The sequence below is a fragment of the Macrobrachium rosenbergii genome, chromosome 27 (assembly GCF_040412425.1).
Source record: "Macrobrachium rosenbergii isolate ZJJX-2024 chromosome 27, ASM4041242v1, whole genome shotgun sequence".
Classification (NCBI taxonomy): domain Eukaryota; kingdom Metazoa; phylum Arthropoda; class Malacostraca; order Decapoda; family Palaemonidae; genus Macrobrachium; species Macrobrachium rosenbergii.
In genome coordinates this window covers 35,596,444-35,615,645 of record NC_089767.1, presented here as the reverse complement: position 1 = coordinate 35,615,645, position 19,202 = coordinate 35,596,444, and the positions used below count along the sequence as shown (strand labels likewise).

Here is a 19,202-nt window from a genome sequence, read left to right as displayed (position 1 = left end):
TAGCGACAGGCAGGCAGGCGCCATGGGAGGATATATACCAGAGAGAAGAAAGAGTAAATAAAGGAAAATTATGCTAATGAAACGCATACAAGAGAGAGAGAGAGAGAGAGAGAGAGAGAGAGAGAGAGAGAGAGAGAGAGAGAGAGAGAGAGATTAAACAAAGGGATATTCTTTGGATCATTACAAACAAGACAAAAGAGAAAAACGGGGAACGGACGAGGGTGGCGAATGGCACAGAGAGAGAGAGAGAGAGAGAGAGAGAGAGAGAGAGAGAGAGATTAAACAAAGGGATATTCTTTGGATCATTACAAACAAGACAAAAGAGAAAACGGGGAACGGAGAGGGAGAGAGAGAGAGAGAGAGAGAGAGAGAGAGAGAGAGAGAGAGAGAGAGAGAGAGCCCGAGGACATCAGAAGGGGTGAATGCCTGAATATTTCATTGAGAGTGCCAGAGTAAACAGTTGGACTAATGGTGACTTCAAGTGTATACGTGTACGCTTATGTTTAAGTTTAAACACCCCCACCCCCTCATTTTCCTCGGCGTTTCCACCCGCAACCCCAACCCCTTCTCTCTCTCTCTCTAATTGCCGCCAAGAACGTCTTGCAAAGCATTCACGAGGAAAATCCTGCCCTCAGTTTCTCGATGACTGATCTAAGAATTTCGTTCTTTTCATAACGTGCTTTTCATCAATATTAGTATTAATAACATTTCTCAATATTCGTTTATATTAAACCGTGATAAGAAGCAACTCTGATTAATTTAAAGCCTTTCAAATACTCCATAGGTTCTGCCATTACGTTGAACTTCACTGAGAAAAGCCAAGACATTCAGAATTAACTGCATAACTTCAAGAATGAAACTATATGAACAAATTATAATAATCTACAATTTTAAGAATTATAATTCTTTTTTAATTTAATTATAATTCTATACCAATATATATATATATATATATATATATTATTCAAATTACTGAAAGGAGGTCATAATATACGGTAGGTCTTAAGGGACATTGGAGCTATCTGAGTGTTTCTGCAAGCCTTGAAATTTAAAGCAACGCCCCGAAAAAGAATTTCCTTCTAACTATCCCTGTGTCTTTGACCCCGTAAGAATGACCTTGATTTAGGATCCAGTATGAGTGACCTTGGCGTGACCTTGATCTAGGTTCATGACATACACTCTGTTCATTAGCATATTTGTTTGGGGGAGGGGAGAAAATGACCTAGCTGAGTTACTGCATCATAAAATAAAAAAAAAAAAAAATACAATTCTGTTACAGTTGGCATCATAAGAAAAACTAGAGATTTTGTTCCTGCTACCATCTGTATATATATATATATATATATATATATATATATATATATATATATATATATATATATATATATATATATATATAAAGGTAGAATACCAATAATGGCTAAAAAAGAGAAAAAAAGAGGTCTTGTGAAACGTCACTCTTAGGATGAAACAGTGTGCTCTTGTTTTACCAGTAGTTTTATAAGAGAGCTTGCTGACTGATCCTGTCACAGAAGACCCAGTAATACCCTCACATTATTATTTATTCACCTCAACAAACATCACCATCTGGTTACTGTTTGGCAACATTCTCCTTATAGTATTGAGGAAGGTAGATATAAGTAAAGGAACTGTACAGTACCCTCCTGTTTCTACTTGTATCCACGAAGGAATTGAGTACCATTCTGTTACCATTATCGACCACAAGATAAAGCACAAAACATTCTTCCCATTATTATAAAAACAAATGCAACTCTCATGTGCTGATTTAAATAGAAAACTTCATTAAACCTTTATTAGGTTATTGTAATTGCTTATCATCCCCCTACACAACATTAGCTCTAATGTATCATCCTGATACAACCATTACTAATAAAAGGAAAAAGCATGCCATACGCATGATGGAAGGAATCTCCCATCTCGCTAAAATCTCAGATTCTAGAGAGGAAAAAAAATTCCCTGAACCAAACGATATCATTACGCCAAAGTAAACATTCTTCACAAATATGCATAACGGGAAATGGGTGAGAGCAAACATCTAGGGGAAAGTCCCTCCTCTTCCGCCCCCACTCCTTCATTTAAACACATCTGTTCTCTTAATCTTCCCCCCCCTGAAACGTATCTAGGGACTTTTCAACAACCTTTAAGATATCTAGTAGGTTTTTGGTGTCTTCCCCCTTAAATTTCAGCAGATCTGCTGACTTTCACTCTCATTTCAGCAGACCTGCTGACTTCCCCTCCCACTTTTACGCGTCTGGGGACTGACTGGGAGGGAGTTGTTAGGACTGTAGGGAAGAGGAGAATACAACGCACTCACCATGGTATGATATACAAAACTCGGAGACGACGCCCTGGAGGAAGGCTTCGACGAAGGGCGTGATCTGCTCATCCAAAATAAGGGATTCATGGTGGCTAGGTACCTTTTTTTAGGGGGGGGAGGGGAGCTGGAAGGTTGAAATAGGGGTACAATATGGCCCCACAAAGTTCCCAAAATTCGGTCCTTGGTACAAGAGGATCAACACATTCCGCTCGTATCTTATTTTTTCTTGTGTTTTTCTTTTTTTTTTTTCAGAGGCTATATGAGATTAGCTATATGAGATTAGCTATACGAGACCGAGATTGGGCTTCTAACATACTGCTGCGAGGGCATATGAGACTCGCTAAAGAGGTACTCAAGTAATCCGAGAAAGAGAAGTGCCCTGGCAATATGCAACTTTGCACATCTTTGCAAAATGATACATGATTAACAATTAATTCAAAGCGAGACTACAGAGGAACACTAGTGATGAAGAGGATACATAAAAAATTATATTAATTAACAATCTTGATTTCAAGAATTGACTGACAATGTATTTCAAAACAAAGATTCTGAAATTCTAAAATGAAGCTCACACAGAAAAATGAATTCAAGTGATTAATAAAATCATAAACTTTTCAATAACTTGACTCAAAGTTTAACAGCCATAAAAAAATTGTTATTTAATCCCTAAGGAATAATCACAAGCCTACAAAGGAACAAGAGTGATCGGAGAACGAGAGGCATTTTCGCGGAGTAAATTCTGACAGATGATTGACAGGTTTCAGAAGGTCATTTTCTGAGTCAATTTTTCTCGACCATCACTTCATACTCGAGTTATCAACTCAACTATCTTTTTTATTTCTTTGTTTCTGAGGCGGAATCACAAACACAATTCAATTGAAAAGTTCTTTTTTTTCCTTTCCTGAGGTTTTAGCTGTTTATCACGAGTTTTTGTATTTTTTATTATCTACGTCTCAGGTGTGTACACAAAGCGTTCCCGACGCACGCAACGTATGTAATATAAACACGGTTCCTGAATCACTGGAATTTCCGAGAATGCCGCTGTTTTCATTTGGTCTCTGTCAACAAGATCAAAATATCCCTTTTGAGTAATGTTATCTGCACTGCTCTCTGCACAGTTCTTGCCGCTTTTCTGTGCTTATTTAAATCAATATTTTTCTCTTTTATTACTCCTGTTTAATCTCTGTGCTTGCAAAGTTCACTAAGAGTTTTCGGTTCAGTTTTATAAGAAAAATCTATCTGCCATGAAAGTTACAAAAAGGTGAAAAAAAAAGAAAGTTAATTTCATAACCACACACAATAAGTCACATATTTTCAGTCATGTTTAAAAAAAGATAAGTGCTTTACACAAAGGTATGTTTTTGTTTTTCATGAAGTCATTCAATTTACACAATGTAATCGATATGACTAATAATTCGGTAAAACTTAACAATTGGTTAAATTTTCGTAACTAAATAGTAATTCCATGTTATATATATATATATATATATATATATATATATATATATATATATATATATATATATATATATATATATATATATATATATACATATACATACATACATATATATACATATATACATATATATATACATGTGTGTGTTTGCATGGATATGTATAGGTATATATATATATATAGTTAATATCATCATTACCATTACTAATTATGATATTATTATTGACAGCACAGCTGAACAAAAGCACCAGCATATTTACACCTAAATATAAATTTTAATTCGTACACAGATACAGAGATAGGTTAACAAGCACGCTTTATATCAAAAAGGTTCAAATTTCATGAAAAAAAATATTCCAGTCTAAACTATGAATATGTTGCCATAAAAATAATACTAGTGTAATAATACCAAATATAAAAAACCCGAACTGGTGTAAAATAATGAAATAAAATCGTGATGTGATAAAAAGTTTTGAATGTTCGAACGAGAGAAAGAAACAGGACAGTAAAGAAAAGTAATAAAAAAAATAGAACAGTAAAAGTAATAAAATATAAAAAAATGTTAAAATTTTTAAAATAAACATAATTTTGATTGCTAAAAAAAAGGCTTTCAATTTTCCATGAGTCAAGATTCAATGAAGCTAAAAAACTCGGTAAAACGAGGTCACCTACAGACAAGCTCTTTAATGCTAATTAAATGTAATATCAACAATCTCTCTGCTAATCCACAAATTGGAAATATTGTTTAGTCTGTGCATTCATTTCTAAAATACCTCTAAACAGAGGGACACTAACCTCCAGTCTAGGATTAACAAGAGGAAGGACGAGGCAGGATTCAGTATATCCTACAGATATCCCACAAATATATTTAAGAAAAATTCCCTAGCGCTGAAATTACTATTTTTTCCAATGAAATTCATGAGTGAAAGCAAGTATTATACTGTTAACTGTTCTTTTCCATAATTTTCTTCCTAAAACATTCAATTACGTCCATCACTGAGTGACGTCATTCGGTAATGAATTTGGTAGCGAAGAATTAACCTAATATTTCATATTTCATTAAAAAAAATTAATGTTGCCAAATTTCATTAAAAGCCGGAAGAGTCGATTCGGTACGGTGTTGATATTAGCTAAACCTCAAATATCAATTAATCAATTAATTAATTAATTAAAATAATGATATAAACAGAAACAAAAGTCGTGTATTTAAACTGAGTGACGCCAGTAAGAAACCTGCTAAAGCGGCTAAATGTCATCAATATTATCTTTATCAATATTACTGTTTCTGGAGGTGTTTTGAATATTGATAAAATGACTTGAGATCTGTAAAAAAATATAAAAATTTTAATTGCTAGCCTAATTTTTTTCTGACAAACATGTCACGTAGGTAACTTTATTCACCTACAGCACCGCAATCTATCAAACTTACTAAGGAAAAAAATTCCAATGAAACAGTATCCAAAACCTAGCAACGTCTTGAACTACAGACGTAACCCCATTACATAACAGAAAACAAATAAAAAAAAATCAAAACCAGTCAGTGAGAATGTCTTCTACTGTACACTCCTGGTAAAGCTTTAGTATTGGGCTATCGAGCGACGTCTCTCCCTATCATCGCTATGGAAACCATTAATCACCATTAACCTTTCTGTTTCTCTAATCAGCCCCACCCACTAAAACCCTGCGTCAAACACCTCCCCACCCACCCCCAACGAACACCAGTCTCTTCTCACTATCAAATAATCATTCTCCACCAGGATGAACTTTCAATTTTTCAACCCTCTTCAACCTCACTGCTACCCAATCACTATTATCCTGAGAGGAAACTCTTTCTTCTAATAACTTTGCTGTTGAGGAAGAACATTCCCTTACTGAAGATGCCTTTGCTAGTGCACACACACACACACACACACACACACACACACACACACACACACACATATATATATATATATATATATATATATATATATATATATATATATATATATATATATATATATATATAAAGAGTCTGCTAAGTAAAGGACAAGAAGTCAAAAAGCCTTGCAGTACTCCACTATTTCTCTTTCCTTCGTGGGTTTTATCTTTATTTATAAATTCATCACGTTCCATATTTTCATGATTCAGTTATACACACACACACACACACACACACACACACACACACACACATATATATATATATATATATATATATATATATATATATATATATATATATATATATATATATATGAGTAGGATAATATCCACCAAATCTACGCTACAGGTAGCAAAAAGAATAAAAAAAAATACACAAGAACTTCCAAAACTGATTTTCGGAAACCGAACTCGGAAATAATCCACTGCCCTGAGAGAGAGAGAGAGAGAGAGAGAGAGAGAGAGAGAGAGAGAGAGAGAGAGAGAGAGAGAGAGAGAGAGAGAGAACACTACCACGACGGCAACACCTTAGGAAGAAGAGCTTCTTCTTCGAGTATTAACTTTCGAGTTGAAGCTACGAGTGGGACAGTGGACCTCGTCGCCAACGCCCTGAAGAAAAGGGTCGTTTCACTCTCCGGGAGTGACTAATTAGCAGAGACACGCTACCAGCTAGGCGTGAACTCACGAGCAGGCACGTAGCCTAACAAGGTTTTTTTTGTAGGCTTATCTGATTATTTTTTAATTTTATTTGCATTTAATTCTGCTTTGGCTTATTACTATACTCTCTCTTTTGAAAGCTTACTAAAGTATTATTCAAAACAAATAATGGTATAATGTTAATGGTAATGGTATAATGCTATAATGGCAATGGCATAATGGTAATGGTAATAATGGTACTGTATGAAGGCAATGGCATAAAGGTAACCATAATCATACCTATATTTATACACAATCATCATGAGCAATGATGACAGTAAATCAACTACACATCGGAAAAAGTGAAGGGCCAAAGGCTAAATATGCAAAGGAAAATAAAAAAAAAAAATAAAAAAATAACACCACCTACTCGTTCTAAAAGTGCGAACAGAGTGCAAATAGTAAAAAAAAAAAAAAAAAAAAAGAAAGCGTGGCTTCACTTTCATACAAAGGGCAAAAGTACATTTGGCAAAGGAAAAAATAAATAAGTGTGCATTTCAAAACAACCCCACGCAGTTTTTTCGTGGGAAGAAACATAATGGTTTCTATTTTGGAAAAAATAAAATAAAAAGCTTTTAGCCACGAACTCGCCGCGACCGCGGAGGCGAGAGACGGGACTCAATTGAATACTGTGTGCCTCGGGGTTTTCTCAAATGATAATAGATGCCGCAGGTTACAGAGTCCATAACGAGAGAGAAGTTATTTAGAAGGACAAACATGACTGTAATTAAAATAAAATATTTATATATTAACATTCAAAGAGGCAAAGAGAGTATTATTACATTTCAGACTGAAAATTCATTGAAGAGCCATCTAAAACTAATTTCCGAATTATATATATGTACACAGAATATCTACACCTTAAGAAAACTTATCACAGAACTGAGAGAAATGCAGAGTAGAAAGTGCTGAGGATGACTGGTGTTAGTGCTAATCTGTCTGGGGATTGTTTTTTTTTTTTTTTTTTTTTTTATAAAATCCAAGCTTGCGTTGGAGAATGCAGAAAGGAGAGTGAGTGGTTTGGTGTAAAAGGAGTTCTGAGACAAGTGTATACTACATTTCTAAGATTGTTTGACATCTTGATGAAGTGAGCGAAAGACAGTGAAAGAAAATTCAGAAATAGGATGTCAGACGTAAGTTCCAAGTTGTGTGACATGAAAATTGATCGTGTAAGTAGTGTGAAACGTCTAGATCTCAGCTGGTTATACAGAGCTGGCTACGCGCAGTAAAGAAAAACTACATAAACTAATGAAAGGAGTTTGAAAGGGTTTCCCAGGATAAAAATTATACAAAGTGAACGTCAACAAGAATAAGGTTAGCTGTAGCCCCTGGGAAAGTTCAAACTGAAACGACGGAGTGCCAAGTGCTTTTGTGTATTTGTAACACATATTTGTGACCCGAAGATGTGTTAAAAATACACGAAAGCACTTGGCACTCCGTCGTTTCATTTTGAACTTTCCCAGTGACTTCAGCTAATAAGCAAAATCATGTGCTTACTTTCGTGATTTCTTAGTAAGAATAAGGTTATGAGGGCACAAGGCAAATGGAGCTTTATATTATATATATATATATATATATATATATATATATATATATATATATATATATATATATATATATATATATATATATATATATACTATATATATATATATACATACATATATATATATATATATATATATACATACAGTATATATATATACATACATATATATATATGTATATATATATATATATATATATATATATATATATATATATATATATATATATATATATATATATATATATATATATATATATATATATAGGCTAATTACGAAAGACAGACGACTGACTTATTAATAAACGAAATAAACGAAGCGCACCATCCCTTTTTGAAGTGTTTGAAATAGCAAAGGCCAATTCCGAGAAGTTTTTTTTTTTTACCATTACGTAAAGTTTATCCCCCGCTTATGATCGAAAGTAGAACACAGATCATTAAAGGAAAAAGAAGAAAAAAAACTCCACTAACATCAAAGGTTCGCCGACGCTAATTAACCCCCTGCCATGTGAAAAAAAAAAACGAATCGTTTTTGATCCCTCAAATAAATGGAATTCATTTATAGTGCAAAAAAACACACACACACACACAAAAAAATATAGGATGCATGAGCCGACAACATAAAAAAAAACATATCAGTGACCAGTGTCATGGATAGCAAAAAATAACTACAGTATTTATCGCCTTCATGGGAATATTAAAAAAAACACGAGTTCATGGGCATAAAAAAAAACCGAGTCATTAGTGATGAACTCGACAAAGAACGAGCCAGGAATGAAAGTCGCGTCCGTCATGAGAGCTACAGCGAATTGCGAATGAGCACGAGAGAGGAAAAGGAGGTTTTCTGGACTCAGGACGAATATTTGCGCGACTTTCCGTTACTCTGTCAATACTGCGACTTTAAACTCTTAACTCTTCCCACCTGGCGAGAGTTAAATCCGTTTTTATGAGTGGAGTTGCGAGTCCAGATTCATCAGCGATTTCGAAGCACAGTTTAATGGACGTCGTCGATAACGAGTGATAAAGGCGGTATGCACGTGGCGTTTATGCCCGTGAACCCGAAATCTGAGGCATACCCGTGTCCTCAGCCAAGACTTATTATTCAAAACACAGTTAATGATGGAAATAAATGATTATGAACCTTATCAATATCTCTATATGCGCAGTCTCTCTCTCTCTCTCTCTCTCTCTCTCTCTCTCTCTCTCTCTCTCTCTCTCTCTCTCTATCTATATATATATATATATATATATATATATATATATATATATATATATAATATAAACTGTATATGTACATATATATATAAAATTTTACATAAATACATATAAAATATATCTATATATATGTATATATATACAAGTATACTTCTTTTTTACAGTTAGACATCATTCATTTATGTGTCAAGAATACAGGAAACACAAATTCCACTGAAACAATGGTAAAATGAAACAAAACTAATCTATGTAAAACCCAAACACCGGTAAATAACAGACAAACCAAATGAACACCTGAAGAAACTTTAAACAAGAGCCACACAGATAATAATCCCCATTTGCACGAAACAGCCATCTCTCTTTCCAACCGCCTCCCCCACCTCCCTCCCCAAAACCCTCCAGAATCCCAAGTACATAAACATGAAGCTACAATGACGGAGGGACAACAGCCTTTGTACGATAACCATCACCAGCGCACAAAACCTAAAACATCAACTGATAATTATGACTGATGGTGGTGGCCTCTGCGTGATAACATCATCACCATGCACAAACGAAGACCACCGACCACCGTCCATGACATTAAACTTCATGATATGCGTGAATTATCATAAAAATAGAGAGGGAAGGTAAGAGATGACGCCGGAATATGAGAGTAATAATGATAAAGCATAAACATGGTGGGGGGAAAGGTAAAAATTATGGATATTGAAACAGGGGAGAGAGAATGAGGGAAATAAACAAGAAGCGGAAGTAAAGAATATAAGTCAGGTTTAAAGAAATTTTTATCAAAGAATATAAAACAAAGCGAATAAAGTTAACTACAAAATACAAAATAGTCATGACAGAATTATCAAACTAAAATTCAAATATTCACATGATAAATATCACTGGCAAAGTAGTTCTGAAACTCCTTTCAAAATCTTTAGCGCAAGAAAAAAAATATTGCGATATCTGGCAACTCTTCAAGACGCTGGGTTTTTCACTGCACCTCTTCAGGCACTCAAGATGATTTCAAGATCTCTTCACATATTATAAGTGTATCTGGCCTGATGTATTAGTAACATGTCACAAAATATAAGTAATATTTCATGGTAATATGATACTAAATTGCAAATAACAAAAGGTTTCCTGAACAAAACCCTACTTTTCTTGCAAACCACTAGCAAATATTAAGAGGTAATTTATATCCATCGAACAAGTTAGCCTTGTCTAGATCTAATTCAAATCTGTAGACAATCGTGAAAAGTTATTCATTATGATTATGCATTTATTCACTTCATGTTTCTCTAAATCAATTTGACCGTTTCAGTTTCCAGGTCTGTGGTATAAACCAACCCCATAAGCAATATAGGTATATTTCGAGCGCATTAAAGAGAATGAACCACACTAAGGTAACTAAACCGTTCTCCTACGCAAGTATCTCTCTCTCTCTCTCTCTCTCTCTCTCTCTCTCTCTTTTCTCTCATCTCTCTCTCTCTTTATGCGGCTTTTTCACCCTAACGTCCTTAAAATGAACCCTAAAACTTATTTTCATAAAAAATAAATTTGAACACAATTTATTGCCATAAATTGCAATTTGATGTCTTTCTTTAAAACTGATTCTCACATCAAAAACAAAGTGATTGTAAAATGTAAAAAGACAAATAATAAAAGCACAATTCCAGTAAAAGACATTCATCAAAGCTATCCTAAATTATGCACAAAGTAAGCTTCATTAAGCAAACCTAAAGAACTGAAATAACACTCCCTAGAAGAATGATCAATGACTGCGAACCTCAACGATTACTTATAAAACCATAACCTAACTATACACAAATTACTTATAGCTCCAATAAAGTAAAGAAACTTCATTAAGTCTTCATGCATCAATCAAAAAAAATTAGCTTTAGGAATAAATAATATATACTCAATAATATTTGTGTTTGTATTTCAATTCAGTGGAAACTTGATTGCGAAATCAACAGCCCACTTGGTTTGCTACACTAAATGTGCTCACATTAATAATAATAATAATAATAATAATAATAATAATAATAATAATAATAATAATAATAATAATAATAATAATAATAATAATAATAAGGTACAGCATTCTGAACAAATATTAATAATAAATATTATTTGTAGCTGTATCTCGATTCTGTGGAAACTTGATTACAAAGTCAACAGCCCACTTGGTTTGCTGTAATAAATGTGTTCATAATAATATAATAATAATAATAATAATAATAATAATAATAATAATAATAATAATAATAATAATAATAATAATAGAGCAGCAGCCGTTCTTTGAAACAAATTTCACTACAAAAGACTACAGCAGAGCCGGTGTTTCCTTTCTGAATATCTATATCAACTTTTCTGCTTATCCTTCTTCTTCTCACGGATATATCTCTCCCGACCTGACCAAGTTCACGGAGAAGGTAACAAGAAGGTATGGAAGACCAGAATTTTACTGGGCTCACTATTTACAAAGGACCCAACGCCTTCCACCTTCGTTGGCTCATCAAGGAAGCTTCAGGCTGACAGAATAACAATGATGTTGGTATAGGCCTAGATCAAGTAAGCCTTAGTCCAGCACGGCTCTTGTATAAAACCAAAAGTAAGGTTTTAAACTGAATTAGGGGGTCTGGCGTGGATCTCCGAACTCGACCGGCAACGAGACGAATAGCAATGATAGCTATACGACGCAGGTTAGCCTAAGTCTTCATGCAGACGGTAAAGTAGTGTGTTAAAGTACAAATCGGAGACGCAGGTCAGGAATAGCTGGCAAGGGCCAATCAGAGGTCAGCAGGTCAATTCACAATTATACCAAAAGGTCGAGAGGCCGTGACAATAGTGGTGAGCTGAGAAAATATGAATAATTTTGTTTCGATTACATATGTACACTTGAATGAAAATTATTTCCAAAATCGTGACCTAGACGCATTGTCACACCTTTCTAAGATTGTCTGATATTAACTCAGGCTTGTCTCTCATGTCGGATCCGTTTAGCCTCCGTTGATGAGATCTTGAGATATATCCCCGCGGAAGAAAGGAGGAAAAGTTACGACGAGAAATGAAACAGTAATTAAAAAAAGCAGATACTGTATCTACTGAAACACAAGAAATGTCTGCACAAGAAACCTAGAAATGTAAGAATAACCCTGGACGTCAAAAAATCAAATGATACAGGGGACATAACAAAATAAAACACCAACTGGCAATCACAATTAAGGACTCGGAAAAATCGATCAATCGAAAGATCACGAGAAAATAACAATAAAAAAACAGAACAAACAGAAAGTTGAAGCAAACTACGCAGGTAGGCTATCCAAAACTGTTATGAGTTCTTCCTCATTACAACACAAGAACAACACAATTTCGGGGATTTGCCCTTCACAGTATGGAGACCTTTTTGAACGGCATAATCCTCCTGGATTATCTCTCTCTCTCTCTCTCTCTCTCTCTCTCTCTCTCTCTCTCTCTCTCTCTCTCTCTCTCTCTCTCTCTCTCTCTCTCTCTCCTTAAGCCACCAACCAGAGAGACACCAGAGAGGGGTAATCGTATAACCGCTAGAAAATTTTGCATGTTCTAAAGCCCTAATGCTATACAGTCGCCGGGGGGAAAAAAGTTGAACGCACAAATGAAAATAAATAAAAGTAATAAAGGTGTTAACATCCTCATATTCCGTTGAACTGCGTATTCTAAAGCAGATAATTCTAAAAAGGGATTAAATGCAGAATACTTAACAACGAGTGCCACGGAAATATCCCCCAACAAAGCAGGAAGTTGCAAAAAAAAAAAAAAAAAAAAAGAGAGGAAAGGATTGCAACCTCATTCTGATTAGGCGCGCTTAGTCTCGTCCAGAATATTCACCTTTAAAGCATTCTCCTCACAGCAGAGACCTTTATTTGTTCTTTAGGTGAAAGATCTTTAATATAACAGATTCCAGAATAATTACCGACAATTTCTGAGTCACCATCACTCTATGGAGCAAGAGGACGACGAAGATTTATATAAAGACTCTGAAGCAGAACCATAATAAACACATTTGGTAAAATAGAACAGAACATAGAATTTAGGCCAAAGGCCTATCGCTGGGGACAATGAGGTCATTCAGTGCTGCAACGGAAATTAACAGCAAAGGAAATTTGAAAGCTGTAACAGGAGGAAAACCTTGCAGCTACACTATGAATCAATTGTTAGGAGAGGATGGAAAGTAAGATGGAAGAAAGAGAATATGAACGGAGGTACAGCAAAGGGAATAAAAGGGGTTGCAACTAGGGGACGAAGGAACGCTGCAAAGAACCTCAAGTAATGCCTACAGTGCATCGCATAAGGTGCAATGACCGCTCTACCCCACAACAGAAATATTTTATTCAACCTGCTCGGCGTCAGTAACCTAGATGTTGTCGCACCAGTTTTACTAACCATAAATCAATCAATCAGTGATTCAACCTGCAAGTATAATCCAAACAAACTGCTACAATTGTTGCAGTTGACTGTTACTTTTACAGTTGTGTAATGGAACAATAATTAATATTCCTATACCAATTCCTTCCTTCACCTTTCCCTCACCTAAGCACACCTTACACACCACGGCAAGCCACTCAGTCGCACTTTTACCAAGTCCTGTGAATTCTTATTTGCTGTCTCCACTTCACCTGCATTTTTTCATTTAAATATGGAGCTTGTGCAGTCTCCATTAGGGTATCATTTCTCACTCTATCCTGTTATCTGACTTACACTCTTAAATAGGGGTTCCAAAAGCTTTATTCACAGTCTTATAGAGAGGGCCTCATTTTTATGCCACGATTAAAGTCCGTTATAACAATAGAGAACGTACTAGACTAATGTAAAACCTCTCTCTCTCTCTCTCTCTCTCTCTCTCTCTCTCTCTCTCTCTCTCTCTCTCTCTCAATATATATATATACACACATATATACATACATACGTATGCATATACTTATACATACACACATATATATATACATATATATGTGTGTGATATATACATATACACATACATACATATACAAAATCATATCCCTGATCTATTTAAAACCAACAAGACCTCTGCACTTAGAGCTTAGCTGAGTCGGCTCTCATCCACTTAATTGAAAATCATGTTTTGCCGACGTACAGCTGCATCTAGCCGACCGACCGACATGCGGCGGCGAACGTACGAACGAACACCACCTAGTTTTCACAGGAAACAATTTTGGGATCGGTAAAATGTCAAAAGGTTGGATACGAGAGAGAGAGAGAGAGAGAGAGAGAGAGAGAGAGAGAGAGAGAGAGAGAGAGAGCATCGCCTTCACTGTAACCAATCATTTATTCTCTCTCTCTCTCTCTCTCTCTCTCTCTCTCTCTCTCTCTCTCTCTCTCTCTCTCTCTGAAGTTACAGAGACATCCGCGCGGATAGATCGTTGTTGTGAACAAACTGATTCTGTTTTACTTTTTTATTTTTGTATTTTGTTTTCGTTTTTGTGTTTTTTGGGCAAATGTGTTTTTTAATTAATTCTAAACCGATTAGAGGAAGGCTTTATAGAGACTGCATTTTATTTCCTTAAGGGAAATACCAGGTCTTTATAAATCACCTACAATTTGCAGGGTGATTTTAAAACAATTCTGGGTTTAAAACCGACTGGAATTAACAAGTTACATTAACATCACCGACTGGAATTAAATATATTAACAAAACCGACTGGAATTAACATGTTATGTCAACAAAAATGTATATATTATATTAACAAAACCGACAGGAATTAATATATTAACAAAACCAACTGGAATCAATATGTCATACTAACAACACCGACAGAAATCAATATATTATCAAAATCGACTGGAATTAACATATTATATTAACAAAACCTACAGTAATTAACATGTAATATTAACAAAATCTACAGGAATTAATAAATATGTTATATTAACAAAACCGACTGGAATTAATTTGCTATATTAACAAAACCAGCTGGAATGAATGTTATATTTACAAAACCGACTAGGATTAATGTTATACTAACAAAACCGACTAGAATTAAGATGTTATATTAACAAAACGCACTGAAATTCATAAGTTACATTAACAAAACCGACTGTAATGAATATATTATATCAACAATACCGACAGGAGTGAATAAATGTTATATTAACAAAACCCACTGGAATTAAATGTTATATTAACATATTTAAGGCACCTTGGTTTCAACCCTTTTATTAATATCCATTCCACTCTATGTATGGATATATTATTATCCACCTAACAGCACGAAAGTTTTGAAGAGGATATACCCACGCCCAAAGGTGAACGCGTAGGTGACCAACTCCCAAGAGGAGGAGGAGGAGGAGGAGGAGGAGGAGGAGGAGGAGGAGGAGGAGGAGGAGGAGGAGGAGGAGGAGGAGGAGGAGGAGGATGTAGAAGTGGGTAGGCAGGATGAAAAGAATGAGGGCTAGGAGTAGGTGGACTTGAAGGGCATCCAAGCGGATGCAGAAGAGGGGGAAATTTATGTGAGTGAGTGGTGAGTGAGTGAGTGAGTGTGAGTGAGAGTGTGAGTGATTGAGCGAGCGAGTGAGTGAGTGAGTGAGTGTGAGTGAGTGAGCGAGTTAGTGAGTGACTACTGTCCACAAGGGAAAGAATGAAACAGCAGAGGAGTAAACGCTTAAAAGGCTCATAAGTCATTACCATTATTAGCAATAAAATACTCGATATATATTGTATATCAACAGACTATACATAATCATTATTATTAGTAATAATATTATTATCAATCCAAAGGCAGAGGAACTTTCGTCCATCCTTCGAAATCTAACTCGAGATAGACGTTAGATTAAGACCTACTAATACAAAAACGTTTGAGACCAGGCCCAGCTGGGACCAAACGTTTACGAGACTCATCGTCCACCGGAAGACTTGACTAAGTGGAGCGGAGTGGCAGTGTTACAATGCAAAAAAAAAAAAAAAAAAAAAAACAACAACAACTAAGCAACGCATTTCAATTCTTTAAAGTGACGGGGCACTGCACCTGAAATGAGAGAGAGAGAGAGAGAGAGAGAGAGAGAGAGAGAGACCTGCTGACCCTCTAATGGCACTGATACAACCTAGTGGCACCAAAATAAAAAAAATAAAGGACGACGACATTTTTGGCGCAGGCAAACCACACACCCACAAAAATTCCAAAAGAGCCAACCCCCCACACCCCGCCCCCAAAAAAAAAAAAAAACAGAAAAATACCTAAAAAAAAAAAAAAACAAGGGAGAGAAAACAAACGACAGAAGGCCACTCCACTTAAGCCCCCATCAACGACTTGCTTCCTTGCATCCCCAAAGGGATACACGCACATATACATGGCGGGACATGTTATATTCATTGATGGAAAACAGCGCTAGCAACACTCCCCACACACACACACACACACACACACACACATACACCCTTTTAAGCGTCCCAAACACACGGGGTCTATTAAAGGAAATGGAGCGGGTGAATATGTAAATACGGTCAGCTCGGTATTTTAAATGTTTTATGCTTCGTCGTAGTGGCGCCTGTGAAAATGGACGGACGGTAAAATTAACAAATTAACAAATAAACACATAAACACGCAAACACGCAAAGACAGACAAATACACACACACACACACACACAATGAATATATTCGAAAAATCAAGTCGGACCGTAGAATAGACACTCACACAAACACACAAAAACACAAAGAACACACAAACAAAATATCTATATTCGAAAATCCAGCCCCTACACCTTATCCCCCGCAAATCAATATTAAAACAAAAATCGAGATAAAAACATTACAGGACTTTCTGAAAGCGCAGTTTTATTTACTGAGTCGGCGTCACTGACTGATCGTGTCAGTGTGCCAACAGGTATCTTCGTGAGAGAGAGAGAGAGAGAGAGAGAGAGAGAGAGAGAGAGAGAGCTCCATTCCAATCCAACGCCACACATCTTCCTTTTTTCTAAAAGAGAGAGAGAGAGAGAGAGAGAGAGAGAGAGAGAGAGAGAGAGAGAGAGAGAGAGAGAGAGAGAATCATATCGAGGACCTCGAGTCGAGATGACGAAAAACTTGAAATATAAGTGATACAGGAACTGCCTACACTATTAATACTAACTAAAGGGCATTTGGTCAACATAACATCAAAATACCCTGACATTTCTGCTTGGTTTCGCAGTCATCTAATTGGTGCGCATGAAGGATAGGTAATTATATATATATATATATATATATATATATATATATATATATATATATATATATATATATATATATGTGTGTGTGTGTGTGTGTGTACATATATACACACACATATATAGGAGTAGTAAACACAGTCACGTGTAAAACAGAAATAAATTTCTGACTCACATCTGGATCGAACCCAGGTCTTTCGATTGAAAGGTTCAGTTGTTGGAACCCTTGCCTTTCTATTGAAAGACCCGGGTTCGATCCCCATGTGAGTCAGAAATTTATATATATACATAAGTATATATATATATGTATATATATACAGTATATATATTGAATACATATGAATCACCTGACCCTGTACACTGGAACTCAACTGAAGGTATTATCTATAGGTTTTGTTCCACCGATTTTTTTCTGGGGTTTGCAGAGATATAGGGGTACCGTTGAAGCTTTTGTTCACCCAGTATGGACCTACTAAGTTTTCCCGTCTTCGAAATTGTAGAGGTTATTCACGGTCAAAGACCCAACAATTAGCATAATAACGTTTAGCAATATCTATAAGACTCGTACAAATTCTAGTAGTGCTACCAATCTAATCAGAAGCTTTATAAGAAAAATATCATTGACAGGAAATATTCCAACTTGTATCTCCTTCATGAACGGATTAACACAACACTGTCGAGGAATAACAAAGAAAAAAAAATTAAGGAAAACGATCTAGAATGTTGCAGGCAATAATGGCTATTGACATTACATGTCACTAGAAATATCCATGTTATGTTTGTGTGTACGAAAGAAAGAAGAGAGAGAGAGAGAGAGAGAGAGAGAGAGAGAGAGAGAGAGAGAGAGAGAGAGAGAGAGAGAGAGCCGCATTTGCTCTCTCGTCTCGACTGAAGGAGATATTTCAGATCGACCTCTGTAATGCTTGTATGTCGGAATACGAACAATGCACTTTAAAAATTCGTCTGCAATAGATTCTGTACACATTACCCATTAGAAGTGAAATGACGAATATATGAACGGATTAAAAATGAACCACTTACTTTTAAGGAACATCACGTACCTAACTTAATAACGATTATGGTGATTACATTAGCAAATGAAAAGTATTGACTCTGAAAGAGCACGCACAGAAGAAATCTACGTTGCTAACTATCCAAATTTCAATTTGTTGCTGAAGCTGAGAAATGAACTCTATGGTAGCTTAAGCTTTCTACTCGCCTCCTGTCCTAAGCTAATGACTTCAAGATAAGTAAAGAAGACTGAAAAGTGGTCTTGGCATGTCTCCAACCACTGTCGACAGAATTCAGGAGTCGACATTCTACCGTCGTGCTACCTCCACAAGAGAGAAGTGGTATCACCTTGAATTCCTATTTAGACTTCGTTTGTCTTCTTTTTATTTATTAATAACCCTGAAAGTTAATTAAAAAACTCTGAGAGGTTTTACAAGAAACTTTTTAGAATGAGTTACAAATGAAAGTTGTGGTATTACCATGAATTCCTACTATTTAGCTTTTTTTTAATAATTATTCTGAAAGTTAATTAAAAAATCTCTACAGGTTTTACAAGATAATTTATAGAATGATTTTATTGTGAAGTAAACTCCTACGGGCTACATATTAGGAACGGGAGTGAGATTTCAGGTCTAAAATAAGGGTCTTGAACATAATACGATAAGGTCATTTTAAAACACTTTCCGAATCCCGCAAGTCTTTAACAAGAACAACATGAAATTTAGTGAGATTACCACCACCACCACCAATAATAATAATAATAATAATAATAATAATAATAATAATAATAATAATAATTTCAGCGAATCAACAGCCAAATCA

The 19,202-nt window shown here is 35.4% G+C and overlaps 1 protein-coding gene across 25 annotated transcripts in view; it reads right to left on the bottom strand.

Moving 5' to 3' along the window:
- sif (still life) overlaps positions 1 to 19,202 on the bottom strand; it is a 682,529-nt gene that overhangs the window by 351,701 nt on the left and 311,626 nt on the right. The window contains exon 2 of one of the 25 annotated variants that reach the window (XM_067129394.1): positions 2,336 to 3,573. The exons of the other annotated variants lie outside the window; for them this stretch is intronic. Within the exon in view, the coding sequence (XP_066985495.1) occupies positions 2,336 to 2,425 (90 nt within the window). The 5' untranslated portion in view covers positions 2,426 to 3,573. The remainder of the gene's footprint in view (positions 1 to 2,335; positions 3,574 to 19,202) is intronic. 25 annotated transcript variants of the gene reach the window in all.